Source organism: Paramormyrops kingsleyae, chromosome 6 (genome assembly GCF_048594095.1).
Source record: "Paramormyrops kingsleyae isolate MSU_618 chromosome 6, PKINGS_0.4, whole genome shotgun sequence".
Taxonomy (NCBI): Eukaryota; Metazoa; Chordata; class Actinopteri; order Osteoglossiformes; family Mormyridae; genus Paramormyrops; species Paramormyrops kingsleyae.
In genome coordinates this window covers 32,466,431-32,485,836 of record NC_132802.1, presented here as the reverse complement: position 1 = coordinate 32,485,836, position 19,406 = coordinate 32,466,431, and the positions used below count along the sequence as shown (strand labels likewise).

At 42.2% G+C, this 19,406-nt stretch overlaps 2 protein-coding genes across 4 annotated transcripts; both read right to left on the bottom strand.

Moving 5' to 3' along the window:
- Nucleotides 1–1,684: 1,684 nt before the first annotated feature.
- Nucleotides 1,685–8,285, bottom strand: gata1b (GATA binding protein 1b). 3 transcript variants are annotated; one of them, XM_023835827.2, is made up of 6 exons: nt 8,128–8,285; nt 4,409–4,718; nt 3,745–4,230; nt 3,219–3,424; nt 2,941–3,066; nt 1,685–2,745 (listed from the first exon to the last, which is right to left on the bottom strand). In XM_023835827.2, exons 2-6 carry the CDS (start codon nt 4,623–4,625, stop codon nt 2,458–2,460), a joined length of 1,323 nt encoding a protein of 440 aa, XP_023691595.1. In that variant the 5' UTR covers nt 4,626–4,718; nt 8,128–8,285; the 3' UTR covers nt 1,685–2,457. The 3 variants fall into 3 exon arrangements, with proteins under 3 accessions (XP_023691595.1, XP_023691594.1, XP_023691596.1); XM_023835826.2 differs by having other exon boundaries at nt 4,409–4,690; nt 8,128–8,284; XM_023835828.2 differs by having other exon boundaries at nt 3,219–3,364; nt 4,409–4,690; nt 8,128–8,284.
- A 3,161-nt stretch (nt 8,286–11,446) lies between these two features.
- On the bottom strand, nt 11,447–18,336 carry cdk20 (cyclin dependent kinase 20). The gene is made up of 8 exons (XM_023835911.2): nt 18,029–18,336; nt 17,266–17,379; nt 16,975–17,163; nt 16,218–16,339; nt 15,891–15,953; nt 13,762–13,885; nt 13,444–13,599; nt 11,447–13,013 (listed from the first exon to the last, which is right to left on the bottom strand). Exons 1-8 carry the CDS (start codon nt 18,104–18,106, stop codon nt 12,822–12,824), a joined length of 1,038 nt encoding a protein of 345 aa, XP_023691679.1. The 5' UTR covers nt 18,107–18,336; the 3' UTR covers nt 11,447–12,821.
- Between the last annotated feature and the right edge of the window lie 1,070 nt (nt 18,337–19,406).

The following is a 19,406-nucleotide window of genomic DNA, read 5'->3' as shown; positions in this document are numbered from 1 at the left end:
TGCATTTTTGCAGTGAATAATTAGCGATGCATCCCCCAGCTGCTTATCCAGTGCAGTCTTTCCAGTGCAGGGCTGGAGTCTATCCCAGGTAGTGCTGGGTGTGAGGCAGGGAAAACCATGGATAGGATGTCATCCAACTTCAGGGAAGTACAGCACCATGCAAAAGTCTTGGGCAGTCAAAGAAAATGATGCTTAAATGGTCTTTATGTTGGTGTAGAATTATGCTGTTATGTCTGTCAAAAGGTGTCAGCCATTTCAAAACTTTCTAAAGTGACCCCAGTATTTATAGCGACCATCCAGTACACCCATGTATTTTTGAAACAGACCTTGTGTGTGACCTACCTTAGTTTACAAATACTTTATAATCTCCCAAAAAGTTAAGATTAGTAGGCCTGTTTTCATCACCATCAAATATCAAAATAAAAAAACAAACAAACCTGCATACGATATGTGTGTACAAACTGAATCGACCGTGGACATTAACTGTCATAGGTAATATATTTTTGTCCAAAGTAACTATGACAAAACTATGGAAAACTTACATTGAAATTTATTGTTACCCAAGAGTCAAAATATTTAGGATACATTATTCAAATCAAATTTCCAGCACAGGATTTTCAGGGACCCTGAATAGGATAAATGGTTACAGAGAATGGATGGATGGATGGATGGATGGATAGATAGATGGATGGATTTGCAGGGAGGATGGAGTCTTAAAGTAAATTTTTTTTGGTGAAATATTACCAAAAATATTTTATTTCTTTGTAGCTGAAATTTAAAAAAAAGAATATTGAGTTAAAGGCAGTGTTTTAAGTTTTAGTAGAAATACCTGCAAATCAGTGAGATGGCTGTATAAATAATTTAAATGATCTTAAGCAGAAGTTTAGATTATGGTTAAATCCTACCATAATTAATGTCACTGATATATGCTCAAAATATAAGGTAGCATCTATTTTAATAATTTTAAAAAGTTTGGCAGTTTGTGAGTTATCAGGTGTCTATAAACTGAGGAAAACATTCCTCAACTTTAAACAGGCAAATGAGAACTTACACAAATCCTAATATGAAAAAGTCAACTAATTTATTTCCTTTCCATCAAACACTTTCTCAACCACAACCTTTTGGAGAGCTCCCAGTGCAAATGCCAGGCTAAACAAGTGCACTTTTAGTGATATTTAAATACAAAATCTTAAAGAGCACGGACAATACAGGGTTTCGTTCCATGCGTTTTATGGAAACTTCTGTATTTGCATAACCAATAATCCAGAAACACTTTTGCTGCAAATGACTGTACTGTGGCATAAGACAAAGACATGCTTATGTTCAAGTGACACGAGTGACAATAGGACTATAGTGAAGCCCAACCGCAATGGCAAAAGTAGCCCCATCTATTTAAATGCCATTTACACATAGATTAAGTTATTTGTATAAAAATGAGCAGCAATCATCATGTGATGTTTGACTTTGCCCACGTCTCGTTCTTCCGGTTTTAAGATGTGCATGTAGCTGCTGGTGAAGTCTTGCCAATTGTAGGAAGTGAGGCTGGGTTTCTCAAACAAATGTGCGACTGGACAACGATTGCTTAAGGGAACTTAATCCAATCATCGGAGGTTTTTTTCTCCTGACAATGGGACACACAGCCCAGTGATTGACGCTGCTAGTGACCTGCCTGGAGCCCATAAACTTACTGGCCTGAAGAAGTTTTAATCACATATCTATACAATTGACATTCACAAATATATTTATTAGCATTCTTTTTTGCATGATTTCAATTTCTTGAACAAGAACTTGTGGCCATAGGTGGAAATTGGTGGGAGAACATTTTAAACTGGATTTGAGAAAGAACTTCTTTACACAGCATGTAGTAACAGTGTGGAATAGTCTTCCTGTCAGTGCAGTGCAAGCTAAAACCTTGGGTTCCATTACATCAGAGCTAGATAAGATTTTGACTCGAGCTATTAGTTGAGTTCTCCCTAAACGAGCTTGTTGGGCCAAATGGCCTCCTCTCATTTGTAAATTTATTATGTTCTATGTTCTTCATTGTTTTGAGTGAAATCTGAACAGAATAAAAAAACACAAAAGCATGTTTATAATATTATCTACAATGCTCACCTCTACACAAAATACAAACCATAGAAAAAGTTTTCACCATTTTTAAAAATAGTACTCATATATATTTATATTTATATTTATATTTATATTTATATTTATATATTGTATAGTGTCCAGAATAATTCATTTGGTAGATATTAATTTGTGCATCCATACCCCGTAATTACAGCAAAGCATATCAGTCCATCTGTAAGTAACTGAACATGCATCTGGGCATGCCTTCAGTGTGTGTGTGTGTGAGTGTGAGTGTGTGTGTGTCTGTGTCTGTGTGCGTGCGTGCGTGCGTTTGTGCGTGCGTGTGTGTGTGTGTGTGTGTTGAATTGCCTTATTCCATGGCACTGCAGCTCACACCAGTGTCGGCACCATTCCTGATGCTGGGTGGTAAGAGTAGGCCCCTGTGGCAGAGGGGTGCAGGGAGGATGGTGGAGGCATCAGGTGGGAGGGGTGGCTGTAGGAGAGCAGGGACCCAGAAGCCAGAGAGTATGAGCCCATGTGTGGCTCTGATGGGGGCCCCCGGGCCACGTCACAGTAAAGCTCCACCCCTCCGCTCTTCTTGCCCTTTTTGTTCCGATTGGACACCTTGCGGTTCCGTGTCTGGATGCCGTCTTTCTTCATGGTGAGGGGTCTGTTCACCTGAAGGGCAGCAGACAAAGGGATTCAGGCCGCTGTTAGTGGGGATTCAGCTGAAGACACTTGCACTTTCAGTGTTTGAGATGGCAGCTAGATGGCAGCTCAGGTCATGCAGATTCCACCAGCTCCAAAACACTGACCCCAGCTACCATTTACCAGCCTGTTCGCTGAAATGGACGTGGTCAGCCTGGAACTCACGTTGTGCAGCTTGAAATAAAGGCCGCAGGCGTTGCACACAGGCTCCCCGCTGCTGTTACGCCTCCACAGTGTGGTGGTGCTGGTGTGGCAGTTGGCACACTGCGTTCCGGCCCGCTTGCTGACGATCTGACGCGTGGGGAGGCACTAGTGAGGTCACCGCATCATCATCAACAAAACCCCCAATAGCTCAAGACGTTTCTTATAACCTCTTACATCCAAGATGTCATATTTAATAAGTATCAGAGCAGAGTAAAACCCCAAAGAAGAGTATAGTGTACCAGTCTCTTCTTGGGCCGGATCAGAGGTCGGTTCTGGCCATTCATCTTGTGATAGAGCCCACAGGCATTGCAAAGGTAATGGCCCGTTCCATCCCGGCGCCACAGAGGGGTGGTGGTAGCTCCGCAGTTGACGCATTCCCTGGCCTCTGTCATCAGACACATGGGGGTGACGGGGTCAGTCACATGCCACTCCGCTGGGCACATCTCTGCCGCAAAAGACAGTCATTCACACAACTCCGTGTTGGTAAACTGCAGATTAACGTAATAGTATTTACCTACGTACACGTGCTTAACCCCTAAGGTGAGTTGATTAGTGGTTAAATAATGACACTATGCAACCATCTACATCCCCTAATAATGTCATTGTCCATTCCATATATTTCACTGCTCTTTCTATAAGGCTGCAGTAAGGTGCTGCATAAGATGCCGGAAGAGGCACAGTTGGTGAGGCTTTGAGCCACAGCTGTGTGCAACTGCATGTGTGACCGAGAGGGTGGTGACTGAAGGTGCAGTGACAGTTCCTCACCAGGTGGCGACAGCCTCATCTTGTTCCGCAGTTTGGGGGAGTAAGGAGAGGCCAACAGCCCCCCCGTGGAGGGAAAGAGCCCAGCTGTACTGAAGTCCTGTGGTGTCGCCGTGTACGTGCTGTAGTGCCCCAGCACGTGGGAATTGGAGTGGGGAGAGTGACTATACATGCCCCCCCCCGCTGAGCCCAGCGTCAGAAAGCTGCTGGCTGCTCCCTCCAGGGGACTCGACCGCTCACCCTTCAGAGCCTCCTGCAGGTTCTCCTTGCTATCATGCCCTGGAGAGGGAATCCCATCCCTGGGGGAGGTGAATGAGGAGCTGGGGGTGAGTGGGTACAATGAGGAGGCGTGGGGGTGCAGAGTCTTGCCGTAGGGACTGCTGGGCCAGGATGAAGACGCAGGGGTGTAGGGGGAGCTGAGAGTGTGGGGGGCGGAGCCGTCCAGCCATTGCATGTTGTTCAGGAGGGATGAGGAGTACACCTGGCGGACTGAGAGCAAAGGTGCAACATTCAACTCACATGGGTTTTATGGGTGAACGACCTGAAATGTTGATGCTGTTACACAGTTCTCAGATTATCTGTACATGTGTGATCAAAAGATGTAACTGAGATCTATGGAAAAACTCAGGTAAGTGTACTGGGGGTGTGAGGTGCCCGGGAAGCTGACCGGGGCTGTGCCTGTAGGTGGGGACAGCGCGACTTTGCCCAGGGCTGGAGAAGTAGGACGGCATCCCCATGAAGTCCACCTCAGTGCTGGAGTACAGGGACTCGCCCTCCTCTCCTTGAGGTAGCAAGCCTGACTCGGAGGAGAAGCTGGCCATGGCCTCGGAGCTGATCAGGCCTGGGGACACCCAGCGGGACTGCTCTGTGGATTCATCCATCATGGCGGAGGAGTTACTTGGTTTGGACTGAGTAGGAAGAGTTTGAGCTGGAGCTGGATGATCTGTCCCTACAAGTACAGTAATGCAAGAATGGGACTGACAACACAATATACAACAGACCCATCAGTCCTACAGCCTAACACCTGTGAAGCCAAGAAGGGATCAATGTGTTACAGTACTGATTTGCTCTCATGAAAGTGACTTATTTCAGTATAATTATTCAAAAATGTTATTCTATTCAAATGATCCAAAGTTCAATGTACCTGAAAAGGTCCAAAGTTCAGTTCCTAAACTAAAACAGTTCACACAAGTAAAACCATCATTGGCATCATTTCTCTTGATAAATAAGCACAGCCTTTGACATGCTGATCATGGAAGTAAACCCACTGATTTTGACTGAGATAATCAAGCCCTTCAGTAGAATCTCAGTATTAGAGTCAGCATAGCTTCAACATAGCTGGCTCCAGTACTGAGATTCTACTGAAGGGCCTGATTTTCTGTATCAGCTGTAGGCTGCACCTCAGCATCCAGGAGCGAGATTGGGCAGCCCTGGTCAGTATAAATTGTGCTTTCATAGTATAAATTTGTTCAAACTAGACATAATGTGTTCAGCTACACTTGACACTATTCCAATGCTAAGCTGAGATATGTCTGCACATTCAACACTGAGCCATAACAAATAGTTTGATTTCTTTCAGGCTTCTTGTGAACTGGTAATGAAGCACTGCTGAGGACCTAAATATGTATCTGTTAAGAGATGGGAAATTACTCACAAGTGAAATGTGCCTTCACAGCAAACCGGATCCCAGTTTCTGTACTGAGGACACTGTCCCCTTGCCCAGATCCATGGCTCATTGTGCCAGGCTATGACGGGCTTGTAGAATTCCCTCTTATCCGGTGCTTTAGTTTCGCTCTAGTATAGTCCCTCGTTGAAGTGTAACAAAATGCTGCAGCCCTTCAGAATCTTTGAAAATGTTTAAGTTCTGGAGTTTCCTTATTTTAAATGGACATAAGGAGTAAATGATGTATGTCCCTAACGATTGGCGCAGTATGGTGTCTCCATTGGAAACGGTGTTGCCTCATGCTGCCAAAGTTGCATATGTGGAGATTATGGGTTCCTGCTGGGGCTCTTCTTTCCTCTTGAAGACTGGCTAACTGGTATCTCTGAAATTGCTTGATTAAAGGTGTGTATGTGCTTTGTGGTGGCCTGGCATCCCAGCAAGCCTGAAGCCATGTCTCGTACCCAGTTCTGCATAGGACTGGTTCCTCCGGGACCCTATGCTTAATAAATACTTAGCAGATAGATTCATGTGAAGTCTCAGTAGGCTAACTATGTGACGATTACCTACATGTGTGCGTCGGTAATAATATTGTGTCCCATTTGGTGATTGGTCTTGTCAAGTTATCGTTGAAATGCAGTTGGCCAAGACAACATTTTAACTTCACCTTATTTCTGATTAATCTTATCTGGGCTATATTTCTCATGATCTCCACTGCTTTCTTGGGGTAAGCATGTAAATGGCCTTTTCCACAAATGAGGAAGTAGACACCCCCAACTTAACATCCTGTCTGCTATATAAAAGAGGAACATGCAAAAGACCCAGACAATTCATCTTAATCATGCTATACTTCACTGCTACCTGATTTGTATCCAGATTGGCGCTCAAACAAAAATCTTGTGGTGTTCTGGTGCCTGTAATGACATCTTGGCTTATTTACTTGAAATGCATGAAATCTTGATTCTCTTTTTATGATGATGGCGAAATTTCTTTAACAAAAGTTACAATGGCCTTAACATTTGCTCACATAGTACTTAAAAATTTTGTATTTATCAAGTTTATGACTTGATAAATTTAAATGCTTTTGGCCATCTTGGACACTGGTTAGTACAAAAAATTCTACTAAACTGCTGCTAAATCTATATATTTCTAATTTGAAATTTTAGGTTACATAAAAATATGCCCTACTATAACCCACTTATTAACAATACATTTTATATATTTTTCGCTTGTGACTCTTTACTCTTATTGTTCATTGCTTTACCTGAGATTCTGAGTTTTGAAGTCAGCCCAGCTAACAAAACGCGCCTGTTGTTTTACATCTTTGTATAATTTCATGCTGTGGGGGGGGGATCATTTTTCCTTGAAACAAGGGTGATATTAATCTCCTCTGAATTGTTACTGCCTGAAGTACAATGCCCTAACGTGTATGTAGCCCACATGGCAGAAATGGCACAACTTATAGGCTGTTTGTTCGAGTCCCAGGAGGAAATCTTCCATTTATTAATCAGCCTTATTGAGCATTTCCAGCTGCTTGGATAACTTAATCACCTTCGAGAGTACTGTGAGGTCATCAAAGGATAACAACAACAATAATTTATCATAATAATAGTTATTTCTAAAATGTTCTCAGGCATCTTGCTGGTAGTAAACAGTGAAGGATATCCACACACACATCCGTATCTGATATGCAAAATGACGCAGCTCTTTGCGCGGTTTCTGCAGCTCCTGATATCTGAGGCCAGTCACAGCCAGGGGTGGAGCAGCAGGAGTGTTGGGTGCAGGTGATGTCATGTGACGCCTCAGTGTGAGCACAGAATGAATGGGACTCTGCCCTGCCAGTTACACGGAGCAGCGGAATATCCACAGGCTTGTGGGTGAGGAGGCAGGACAGTGGACCTCAAGAAGCCTCATCACCTGACTCAGTTTTAATGTTCAATAGGCATTAAATTCCACTGTCACAACCACAGCTTCACAAATACTCTCCAGGATTCTTGGAATCCGAATAATATGGTAAAAGGTAGAAACAGCAGTGCTACTGTAAGCCCTCATTCCTATGAATGTGAGGATATGTCGACTGCATGATGCCGCAGAAACAGGCAGTCTGGGTGGGAGTTGCAAACTCAATACTCCCCTCAAACGTAGAAAGCAAACTGCACTGGAGCTCACGAGGATGACAGGCCACAGGAGCCTGTGTCACAAACACTTCAGCTCACCATCACGTCCTATTTGTTTCTGAATGATGGTCTGGGTCCAAACCATATCCGAATGAAGCAAAACGCAAATTGTTTGGCAGCCAAAAGTACACAAATAATTTACTAATAATTATTTTTTCTTATATTTTAATAATAAATATTACCATTTATTGTTCATGTAAACTAGTATGTCTAGCAAACTGAAACACAGCAGCATTTTGAACTCATTACAATAACCCTTTTCCCGCAATTTCAAGGCTCTTGTGATTCCAATAGTATGGCCAATGCTTCTGACAGCAGCCAAAACTGTGCACTCAGAAGTTCTGTCACATTAAATTAAATGTTTTATGGCTTTTGTCGAAATGATACTAAAACTGCACATAGAAATGTTAAATAGTAAGTAAACAAGAAAGCAATTGTTTTAAGTGTAGCATTTAAGGTTCACATCATTGTGGTGATATTTGGCCATATCTATCTCAAATTCAATCAAAATATTATGCAATACAGGAGGCATTATTAATTGATGCTTACCAGCCTGGTGTGCACTGTGAACTTGTGGATCGTCTCTCGTGACCCTGTGGCAGCAGTGTGGTGCCCCAAGTCATGCAGGGATGAGGCTGCAGACCGTGTGGAACAGGGGAAGCATGTAGGGCACTCTCCAGAAGAGTGATTAAACTCTAGGGCAGTAGGTTATACCGACAGAAGAACACTAGAGGACACACCCTCTGACACTCCTCTGCTGCTGCACAGAAGTCAGCGCGTGTGTCTGTGTGTGTGGCAGCATCAACATTTAGGAACTCAAACTGCAAATGTAAAATATAAACTGAATATAATAGGACTTCTATAGAGCCTCACTATTTTTCATGTATAACATTTTTAGGATTTTCTTCACATATTGAAAACAACACATGAATAACTTACCGGAAAACTTTCATATTGTATTTTAATTGTGTCATATTCACCATTGGAACAATTGACATTTGCTCATGGTTTCTCACTGAGCTGGTGGTCAAACAAAAAAAGTGTGTTTTTCATTTGAAGTGTGGTTTAAAGCTGGGTTTCATTCATACACTAAGTCCACACATGCCAGGCTGTTCTAGGTACTGCGTATCATTAGCTAAATAAGAAAATTATTTAAAGAAATTCTGTAATTTACAATTATTTGCAATCAGTGAAAAACTAGATACTCAGCAGGCTGATAGCGCTCCTACTGACAGCGGGGGCTCTGCTCCCCCCAGGGCCTAGAGACAGGAAGCACTTTTGTCTTTTACTTTGGAAATTATGAAAGGGGAAACATAATTCCATAACAAAAATTATTTTAATTTCAGTTTTTCGGACAAACCACCTTTATTATTGCAGAACAGTTAAATAAGAGTAACATATTTTTTAATGTACTTTGATCACAATGCAACACAACAAGCCTGAGTGTGTTCATTTTACCGTTACGGTCAAATATCTTTATTCTAAAACTCACATGAAATGTGTGTTCCTTATCCTTGGTGGCTAAATCATATAAATAACCGAAAAATGATTAAAAAGGCTTAGGATTTTGGCATTGTTACAAACAGATTTATGTATAAGATACACATACAAATACACACAAATCCCCTGGCCTACACAAGCTCACCCACTCATCCAGGTAAAGCAAGAGGTGGGGTGACTGAACAAAGCCAGTGAAAATGCAAAGATGCAGCACCATTCAGCAGTTGAGCTCGGAACAGTAATGCAAATCGGAACAAATGCAGCAATCAAGAAAGATACGGACGTACTGACTCAGCTAGCGGAGAGAAGGGGGCAAATTTGTTAGGCAAAGCACTCCCCCCACATACCTCCCCATCCCCTTTGTTCATTTTCAGCTTTGGAGGAAAGTAAGAACAGTGGTTGGATTTAAAAACTGAAATGCCAGCAGCTGCGGTTGCACTGACATCCAAATTACTTCACTGCATGCTATATAACCAGTGATACTTACATTTTACCATTTTTCTGAATAATTATGACAGTTCAGAACTGTCAATAGAAATGAGCTCTATCTCTGCCCCCGTTCATTATGCTTAGTATGAAGCTGATGTCAGTTACCTTTGTGAAATGGATTATAAACTATTGATTTTACTCGCTCTCATTCAAACACATTTGGCATTATCATTCCATTTACATTCAGCACTTACTCAACTATGAAATTGAAACTAACCTGTTATGCCTTGTAATATCTCATTATATATTTAATTATAAAGAACATTCATCAAACTTATTTTTATTGAAGAGTGACCATAAATTTCAAAGTAACAAACCTCTGACACGGTTTTCAAATGACATGTTGGTTTTATTAAAAAAAAAAAGCTCTAAATCAGTGCCACACAAGACAAAGTGTTGCAAAACGATCATAACAATGATACCAACAATAATGCCTTTATTAATAGTAACTGGAGCAACCAAATCTATCAGCTTTTGCATGTGTGAAGATAGCTTTTAAAGGACTTCCTGGTCAGCTTTTCAACAATGCAAGGCTACTGGAGGACTGCATTAGAACGTGTAATGGGGGAAAAGTGGATGACTAAAGGATTAAGGATGTCGCATGAGACCCTCAGGGGGTTCCGTGGGGGGGTACAGGGGCGGGACAGGCCAATGTACAGTTGGGCCTGAGAGAAGGGTGCTCTAGCTGGGCATGAGGCTGCAATGCTCTGATAAGAGGTTATCAGAATTAAGGGAGCGGGCCAGCTGCTGCTGTCACTGGGTGTACTCACATTAACAGAGCCCTGCCAGCAACATGCACAAAGGAACTCTGGGTAAAGCATGTGCTCAGACACCAAGAGGTGCACACCAAAAGGGGAAAGCAGACATGCACAGGCTACACAGGAGATTCCATGTGGGAACACAGATACAGACGTGTAAGACCTAGGGTGATGCACAACAATGTACGAGAAGACAGAGGAAGCTCACCACTGGGCAGAAAGCTGGGTCAGTCAAGCCAAAGCATCTCCTGAAAAATGGGAGGTGCTGCTCGACAGATTAAGTCATAAAAAGTCTCCAAAACTTTGGAGATACTACATGTGTTTTTTCCCAGACAGTGTAGGAGAGGACAGAGTCTTGAGTCAAAACACAGATAGACATGTCTGATAACCATTAACCACAAGAGCCAGTGTATAGCGACCACTGTTGGTGTGGAAATCCTGCATGTGAATAATTATAAACACAGACAAAATGCATCCTCTACTTCGTGTCATTCTGCATAAGGCCTGTGATTGGAATAGCTCCCTACCGGAAGCTGGCAGGGAGCAAAAACGTGGACTGTTTGTGGGTCCCTGAGGACTGGAATGGGAAACACTGGCCTAGATGGATGGGGTTTCTCTCAGAGCCCATTTCTGTGTGGCAGGAAGTCCTTGTGCGTCAGAATTAAGCTCCACTATATACTTTCTTTGCCAAAATTCCCAAAATGATTATAGTCTATAATGGTGTTATCCCAGAGTAACCAAAGCAATTCCACAGAATAATCACTCCCCATTGTGCTGGTGCACTGGTAAATGGCCATAGTTCAGCTACCCTAAGAAATTCATTTGAATTTTATGATTTGAATCATTGACAGTTTTATTGCTGTTGGAATGGTGGGGACACGGCAGGAAAGACACACAGGCCTTAGAAAATGTATGAAAGTGCTTGCAGCAGACTGGTACAATGCAGAATATGATGCCAGCAGAGTGTCTTGGCTTCAAGTTCCCCAGAACGAGGCTTCTGTGAATGTGTCTTATCTCTGTTGCGCACAACCTGCTAAGCCTTTTGACATGACTGAACACACCCGGGTGCAAAACCAAAAAAAGCCACACACAAGAAAAAAATGCAATAGACACACACCAACTTAGAACCTAAAGTTTTAATACTGTGTCATAATGGATATTTTGGCATACATTCCAACACTTATCTTTTTGGATATGCATACAAAATTTATGAAAAATTTCACAACATTAATCTGTCGCCATGAACTCCAGATCCTGATATGTTGATTTGGACCCTAACAGCCAGGTTCCAAATCCCAGCTCTTGTAAGAGTGTTACCTCTGTGCTCCCTGGAGTCATCGCCAGTTTTATCTCTATGCAAGTTCAAAATTAAGGATCTATGATGGACCTCAAAACTGTAACCCCCCCCCCCCCCAACAGTTAAGTGCTGCAAAGAAAAACCCTTTGAACTTCAGTAAACATTCATTAGCAATAACAGGACAGAGTGTGTGGGGGGGGAATTCTGTTGTAACGGTCTTTGCTTCCACACCCTTAACAGCCACACACAGACAGACGCAGCCCTAAGTCATCCCACTGACCAAAAAAAGGAAAATGGTTTAGTCTCTCAGGTCTGAAAACATCACGACACACTCAAACCTCCCCTAGCATTGAGCCATGCTCACAGGCTAGACTGCTATCTCTATGTGTGGTAATACTGTGAAGACAAGAAACTGCCCTTTCATCAAGGTAGAAAAGGTCCCAGAAAGCTCTGGGTTTATGGGGATGGAAAATAATGCCCCTCTGAATCAACAATCCTCTGACACCCATGGTAGAGCAGTCAGATATTGCTCTAGCCAGATATCAATGGAACCTTTTCCTGGACATCCCCATTCCTGAATGCTCCACCAGTCTTTTCAGTGGATGATTCATAGACAGCCTTGACATAGTTAGAGTAATTACAGTGGAGTGATCACTAAGCCATTTAAGAGTAAAGAAAAAAAAAAAAAAGTGACCACTGTCACTGATCCACTGTAGTGTGGAGAGTGCCAGCACATTCAAAACAAGAGACAGTGCCAAGCTTCTACAGTCGTGTCTGTGGGGAACCTGAAATAAGAATGTTCCGAAAGAGTCTCTGAAACACCACGCTCAAACTTCTCTGGTGATTACAGCCATCGTTCTGTCAAATATGCAATAAGATCACATACATATTAATCGCCATCTGAACTTGAATGGTTCTTTTTTATTAGTGATTTTACTGGTGACACACTGATGACGGTCGGACATTCTACAACCGAGGTGGATCACTGATAAATAAGAACATAAGTCACCCGAGTTTGAAACATGAAAAAATAAGCATACATCCAATAAATATCTTGTTTGAAATAAAATTGCTGTCAGTAAAATGTGAAGGGAAATCTTAGTAGGCAATCACTTCTATCTACAGTATATATTAAAATGTAAATAACAACAACAATAATAATAATAAATTTAGAAATAAATACTGGTGGGTGGGAGGGGTCAGAAATACCCCCATGCATGACCTTGGAGGAGTCCAGGATCTATCAAACTCTCATGAAGAGGCCGGTCCACAGAAAACTCATGGGGGGGCTGCAGGCGCTGGCGACAGCGATTCCCCCCATGCTGAGGAATAGGAAGCTCAGAGTGGTGGGCAGGCAATGGATCTGTGAAGAAGTAAGGGTGGAGGAGAGCCTGGAAAATGACAAGAAAACAGGGCTGTTTTGGTCAGTTTCAGGAACTTACATTAATAAGTTACTAATCGCAACTGGATAAGCCTATCCTGGAAGTTATGGGTGCAAGGCAGGGAATAATCCAGAATGGGGTGCCAACCCATCGCAGGGCACACTCACACCTCTAACTCCAATTCACCTCCAATTCAGCATGTATTTGGACTGTTGGGAGAACTCTGAGAACCTGGAGGAAATCCCATGACAACACGGGGAGAACGTGTGACCTCCACATACGTAGAGGGGGGCGACGGTGCAAGGCTAATCACCGAGTGATCGCGCTGGCCCAGAACACACGATGACAATAAATCATTCCGACATCATCAACCAGACAACACCCTGTTCTCCACACAGCTCTCCAAATATACCCTTTAGAACCCAAGCTGATGGCTGACCTGGCTCGCTCTGATGCGCTGTTTGGAGGGATAGACCAAAAACTTCTTAAGCAGGTCCACAGCCTGAGCCGAAGTGTCAGGCACAATCTCCTCCAGTGGAATGGGAGGGTTTTCTTTGAAGGTGATCTTGTTGTAATCTGGCAGCTCTGTAATCTCCTGCGCCAGGAAAGCAAGAACCTTACTTAGATTTAGAATATTTCTAGGCTCTATAACTCCACAATGAACTGGGGCAGATCTAGCCAGAGCAGGCTCCCCTCCCCGTTCTCTCCAATGCTGCAGCAGACAATGGTGTGGTGCATCGCGGCAACTGAAGCTCACCGGCCAGACATGTTGGTTGGGCGTTCCAAGAACCCTCAGTACACAACAGAGCTGCTCGATGTCATTCTCACCAGGGAACAAAGGGGAGTTATTCAGCAGCTCGCCAAAAATGCAGCCCACTGCCCTGGTGTACACAATACAGGACTGGGATTAGTAATGAAATGCACATATAGATGTAAGCAAAAATATGACTGTAACTGGTCAAACTATACATTTCTTTTAATGTCAAAGAAAGAGGAACTTAATATAAGTTCTGCACCATCCAAGCTGAAGCGCGACTTACATCTGCAGCTTTTAATGCACAGCTGCTATTTCCACCCAACAATGTTCTAACCCCTTATCCTGGTCAGGGTTGTGGGGGCCTGGAGCCAATCCCAGGCAGCCAGGACACAAGGCTGGGGTGCAGCCTGGAGGGGACCCCAGGCCATCACAGACCACACATACGCACACAATCATTCACTAGGGGCAACCTTGATGTGTCAGTTAGACTAACTGCATGCCTCGGGACTGCGGGAGGAAACAGAAAATACCAGGTGTAATCCAACATGGCACCAGCAGAACATGCAAACTCTCAATCCCACAGCCAGGGAGGTGAGATGACAGTGTTACCCAATGTGCCACTGAATTTAAAGATTGAAAAAGAAATAAAATGATAGATATGTAACATGTACAATATTGTAGACACCCCATTAATCAGTATTAATCACTTTGTATCACTGCCTTAGGCAGATATTACAGCTTCAAAATCGTTCTAGTATCCAAGAAAAGTCTTTATTTTTACCTTAAGATTTTTTTTTGCACTCTTCCTTGAATAACTTTTCTAGCCAAGAAAGATTCTTGGATCATCCTGTATGTGCTGCAGATTTACTTCATTGACGCTCTTGATGGGTTTCAGATAATCTTTCTACTTAAATTTTTTCAGTGACTTTGGGACATTGTTTTTGAAGACTTCTGGGTATTAAATTGAATCCATTCTTCCTTCCATTCACACCATACTATATGCTATACAATGGTTATGCATAACATGCTATGCGATGGTTATGATGAACAAGTAAAATTTTTCCTTAGTTAGTACTTTGTTTTAAAAGGTTCCAGTGTTTTGTCCACTTAAAACAGACTTTAAGGAATACCTGTTTCATGCACATATGTTTTCAGTAGGCAACACTAAGACCTGTTAGCTAGAGTCACGTTACGCAAGTATTTTGCATATTTAATACTTAAATTATATGTCTGACCAATTTATGTGAATTTCTGTGAAATGTTTTAGGTGTTTCAGATTCAGCTTTAATTTCAACAGTTCCCCTTAAATTCCATTTTTAACGATGTTTCTAACAATGCATATTCCATGCTGGAAGCAATTAAATCTTTTTAACTTCCCCTGTTTTGCAACAGTCAGTTATCTTTATTTTCAAGGCTTCAGCCAGCTGCTTGTTGGGGCCGATGGTCGCTGAGAGAAGGTGCAACATCCTAAGAGGTTAGAGGGGTCAGAGTATTTATTCAACCAAGGAAGTGTGAATCAGCAGGACGGGTGGCCAAACTTTTCCACATGTTCTATCTACTATCCCCCCCCAATCGCTTAAAGTCAGCAAATTAAAATAGCAAAAGTACTTTGAATTTTGGACCCTGCAGAGGTTACATTAACTTCTTCTCACTAAGGAACTGGCTGAATCAAGTCAAACTTTTACATACACCTGTAGACACATAGTTGGGGTTTTGAATATATGCTTCGTTCAAATAAATTCAAATTTGTGATTCTCGCAGGTATTTGCCAGTGACTCACAGGGTCAGGGTAAGTGCACTGTCACCCCCTGCTGCAGCATAGAGAGCAAATAATGCTCCTACTTTCACTTACAAGTCATGAGGCCATTCTTATGAAATTATCTGACCTAAAAAATAAAAGTACAGTATATAAAGTCCATAAAACTAAGTGAAAGAACAAGCGGATCATCCCCTAACATTTGTTTACCACATAGTACCTAATATCAACAGATACGGCTCCATCTCATACAGTCTCCTTTCATTCCGTGTCAATTCTGCTCTCTGCTCCTCATCTTATTGCTAACTAGAGGTCAAGAAACATCACAATAGACTCCAAGGCTTATTTTATAGGCAGGACTGCAGGAACATACCAGAGATCCACACCCTCATCGTACTTCCGGGCACCGTAGAGGAGCTCCGGTGCTCGGTACCATCTGAGGAACAGGGGAAGGATGGGAATCAGCTCTGTTTCTTTAATAGGGGTATTTATATGCGACCGTAAAAAATACACATACACTTCCAGACAATTGACAAGTTTTGTCATATATTTTGCATATCCTGTTGTTTGGCAGGATCATACAAATAATGTTGTTTTTAAAGAGATTGTAACTCATTATCCATTAAAAATATAGCATCGCGCATGAAGACAAAATATCAACTAGCAGGCAAAGCTCCCCTAACCCATGGTGCTTGTGTACCTGGTGGCCACCTGGTGACTGTAGAGCCGCTCGCTGTCATTGGAGAAGAGTCTGGCTAGGCCAAAGTCTGCAATCTTGAGGTGGCCAGTGGAACTGATGAGAAGGTTAGCTGGTTTCAGATCCTGCAAGGAGAAGGCCTCTTAGGCTGTACTTATACTAGGTGACGTGTACCATGCTTGAGCACGTTTGACCCCTCAAGTTCAGCTTATTTGACTAGTGTGATCGGTCTGTACTGTACCATGGCACAAAAGGCTTACTTCACAACCCAAAAGACCTATGAGTCCTATTAAGGCACTCAAATTTTGTTTATGTACCCGAATTCCATCCATCCATTTCTGAAAGCACTTGTCCTACTCAGGGTTGTGGGTGGTCTGAAGCCTATCACAGAAGTTATGGGCGTAAGGGAGGGAACAACTCAGGATGGGGCACCAACCAATTGCAGGGCACACACACAGGCAATTTGGTAACTCCGATTAGCCTCACCATGTTTTTGGACTGTGGGGGAAACCAGAGTACCTTGAGGAAACCCCACTATACCATGGGGAGAACATGCAAACTCCGTACACATGTAGCGATGGCAAAGGCTGGAACCTTGGTCCTAGAGGTGTGAGGCAACAGTGCTAACCACTGCACCACCATGCCACCCAGTGCCTGACTTAATATTGTTAAATAAACAAATAAAACACAGGCATAATTAATGCATTAGGTAAATAAATTTAAAACATGTATAAAAATAACATTTCAGAGTTAGTCTCACCCGGTGCATGATAGAATTTTCATGGCAAAAAGCCACCCCCTTCAGAAGCATCAGCATATAACCTTTGACCTGGGACTCAGTGAGGGGTTGCTGGGAGTTACGTATGACCTCAGAAAGGTCTGACAGCATGTACTCAAATACTAAGACAAAGCCTGTGCCGTGAGGGAACACATTTTTCAGCTTGACCACCTGAGAGGGAAGAAGGAAAACCAGGTTGACCAAAACTACCCTTTACATGAAATAACTTGCTTTACGTAATAAATATTTCTTCGAATTGGAATAAAGATTCACATATTGGTTGTCTTCAATTTCTTGCAAAGCCTTGATCTCACGGAGAGCCTGGTTAGGGATTCCATCTTCAAGCTTTCGAAGGGCCACTTTCTTCAGGGCTACAGTCTCTCCTGTCTACAGAAAAACTTAAAAAGTTATCTTTTTCCTTGAGTCTACTTTGCCTCAAGATAGGAGAAACATATTTAACTCTCTGTGAAATGCAGCCATTTTAAAATATTTTTTTCATTTAATTCACTAGGAACCTTAATTTATTTTTCTTATGATGAATATGCGAACCATATGAATGGTACGTTTGATTTAGTACTGTATTGGATTAGCCATTATAATGGTCTTAGCTAGGCAAATTATTCAAGGGTTTAAAAACATGACGCCTTGATTATTACGTTTTGAAAGCATACAGTTAAATCCAAAACATTTTAGCAATACGGCAATTTAATTGTACTCAGTACTTGTTCCAGTACAAATCACAATAAGCATTTTGAATCCTTTCTATACTGCCAGCCAACTTTTGCTTCATTACGCTAACGTTTCGGGAAGATGTAACACGGCGTTACTTCACAACTGCTATGAGACGGAAAACATCTCCCTGCTTTTTTGAGTCCTCATTTTAGCGCTCTAAAGCAACAGGATCGCAGCAAAAGCAGCGCTAGTACGGTTACATTAGCTAAGAGACAGGGGATTTAAGGAGGATCGCTCAAGCGCCGTGTTGCTGGTGACCTTAACTTTCGCAGGTAATTTGTCAATGTATAATTGTATTCGTTACCTCGATGTGCTTCGCTTTAAAAACAATTCCATGGGCTCCTTCTCCAATCCTCCCCAAAATACTGTACTGGTCCATCATTAAATAGATAGCTAAGCGGCTAATATCCACCTTCAAATCTTAAGCATAATTACTAAATGAGCTACGCCAAGCAAAGCTTTGCTATTCGTAATGTTAGCGTTTGTTACCTACAGATGCCTAGATGCCGTTTCCATAGTTACAGCTACTTACAAACAAACCCTTCCTATACTTCCTAACCTTTCGGCTTGGATTCTTCCTCTACGCTTATCGGTTACAAGCGCTTACATCTATTTGCTCAGTGCTACCACCTACCGTGCAATTATAGCTAACTGGATACTCTAATAGTTATCAGGTTTAAACAAACTCAGCATTCTCCATAAATCAAACCCGCATTGTTCGGTTAAGTACTGTGCACCTATCATATGAATAATCAATAAAAATTAAATATTAAGGTTGTATAGGAGCTGCGATTCTTTATGAAACCAGGCTCAGTAGCAAATCTGGCTACTCAGACCCCACACCTAATTTAGATCTAGCGTTTTTAAATAATACATAAACGTATCTCTTTGAGCAACTGGGTGCTAACATCTTTATCTGTTCATATACAATACACGTAAATCTGTATTTTAAAATAATCAAACCAAGATATTGAGATGCAGGAGGGGGGAGTGCTATCAAACTGTATTAAGAGTTTAGCTTCCATTTGAAGGATTTTTATGAAATTCCTTGTCAGTTTTAACTGGATCACAACTTTTGCCTACCTATGTAGCAGTACTGGACAGGTGTTGTATGCTCTTTCCTAACTATTCAATGTGGCGCAATAATTTTTTAACAAGCAAAGATGCGATTTTCCCTGTTATTCAGAAGTCACTTCTTCCATCTATCCTTGGCCACACCCCTCAGGATTTCACTTGGCAGCTGCCAGTGAGTACTCACTGCATGGTCATCGGTTGTTGCTCCAATTAGGGAGTATCACTTCATCACAGCAGTGACAGAATGAAGATGCTCCATCAGCTGGAGTCTGTCTTCAGATCCTCTGTGAGAACTGCCCCAGATCCATAATCCATACCTCTTACAAGCTATTCATATAAAAATGTTTTAACAAATTTCTGCACCACGTCTTACAACACAGGGTTAACGGACACGTCAGTGTGTGATACGGAATACATCTATCAAGCTAATGCGATGATACCGGAGGCTGCAGGAACATAAATTAGGAAGAACACTTATACAAGAACACTTGAGTAATATTGCTTGAAATACACTATAAACCAAAAACATAGTTCCCAAACCAAAGGCCAAGAAAGAACAGTTTACAAGGGGCACCCAATGACCCCAACACTCCTCCATACTTGTTTTA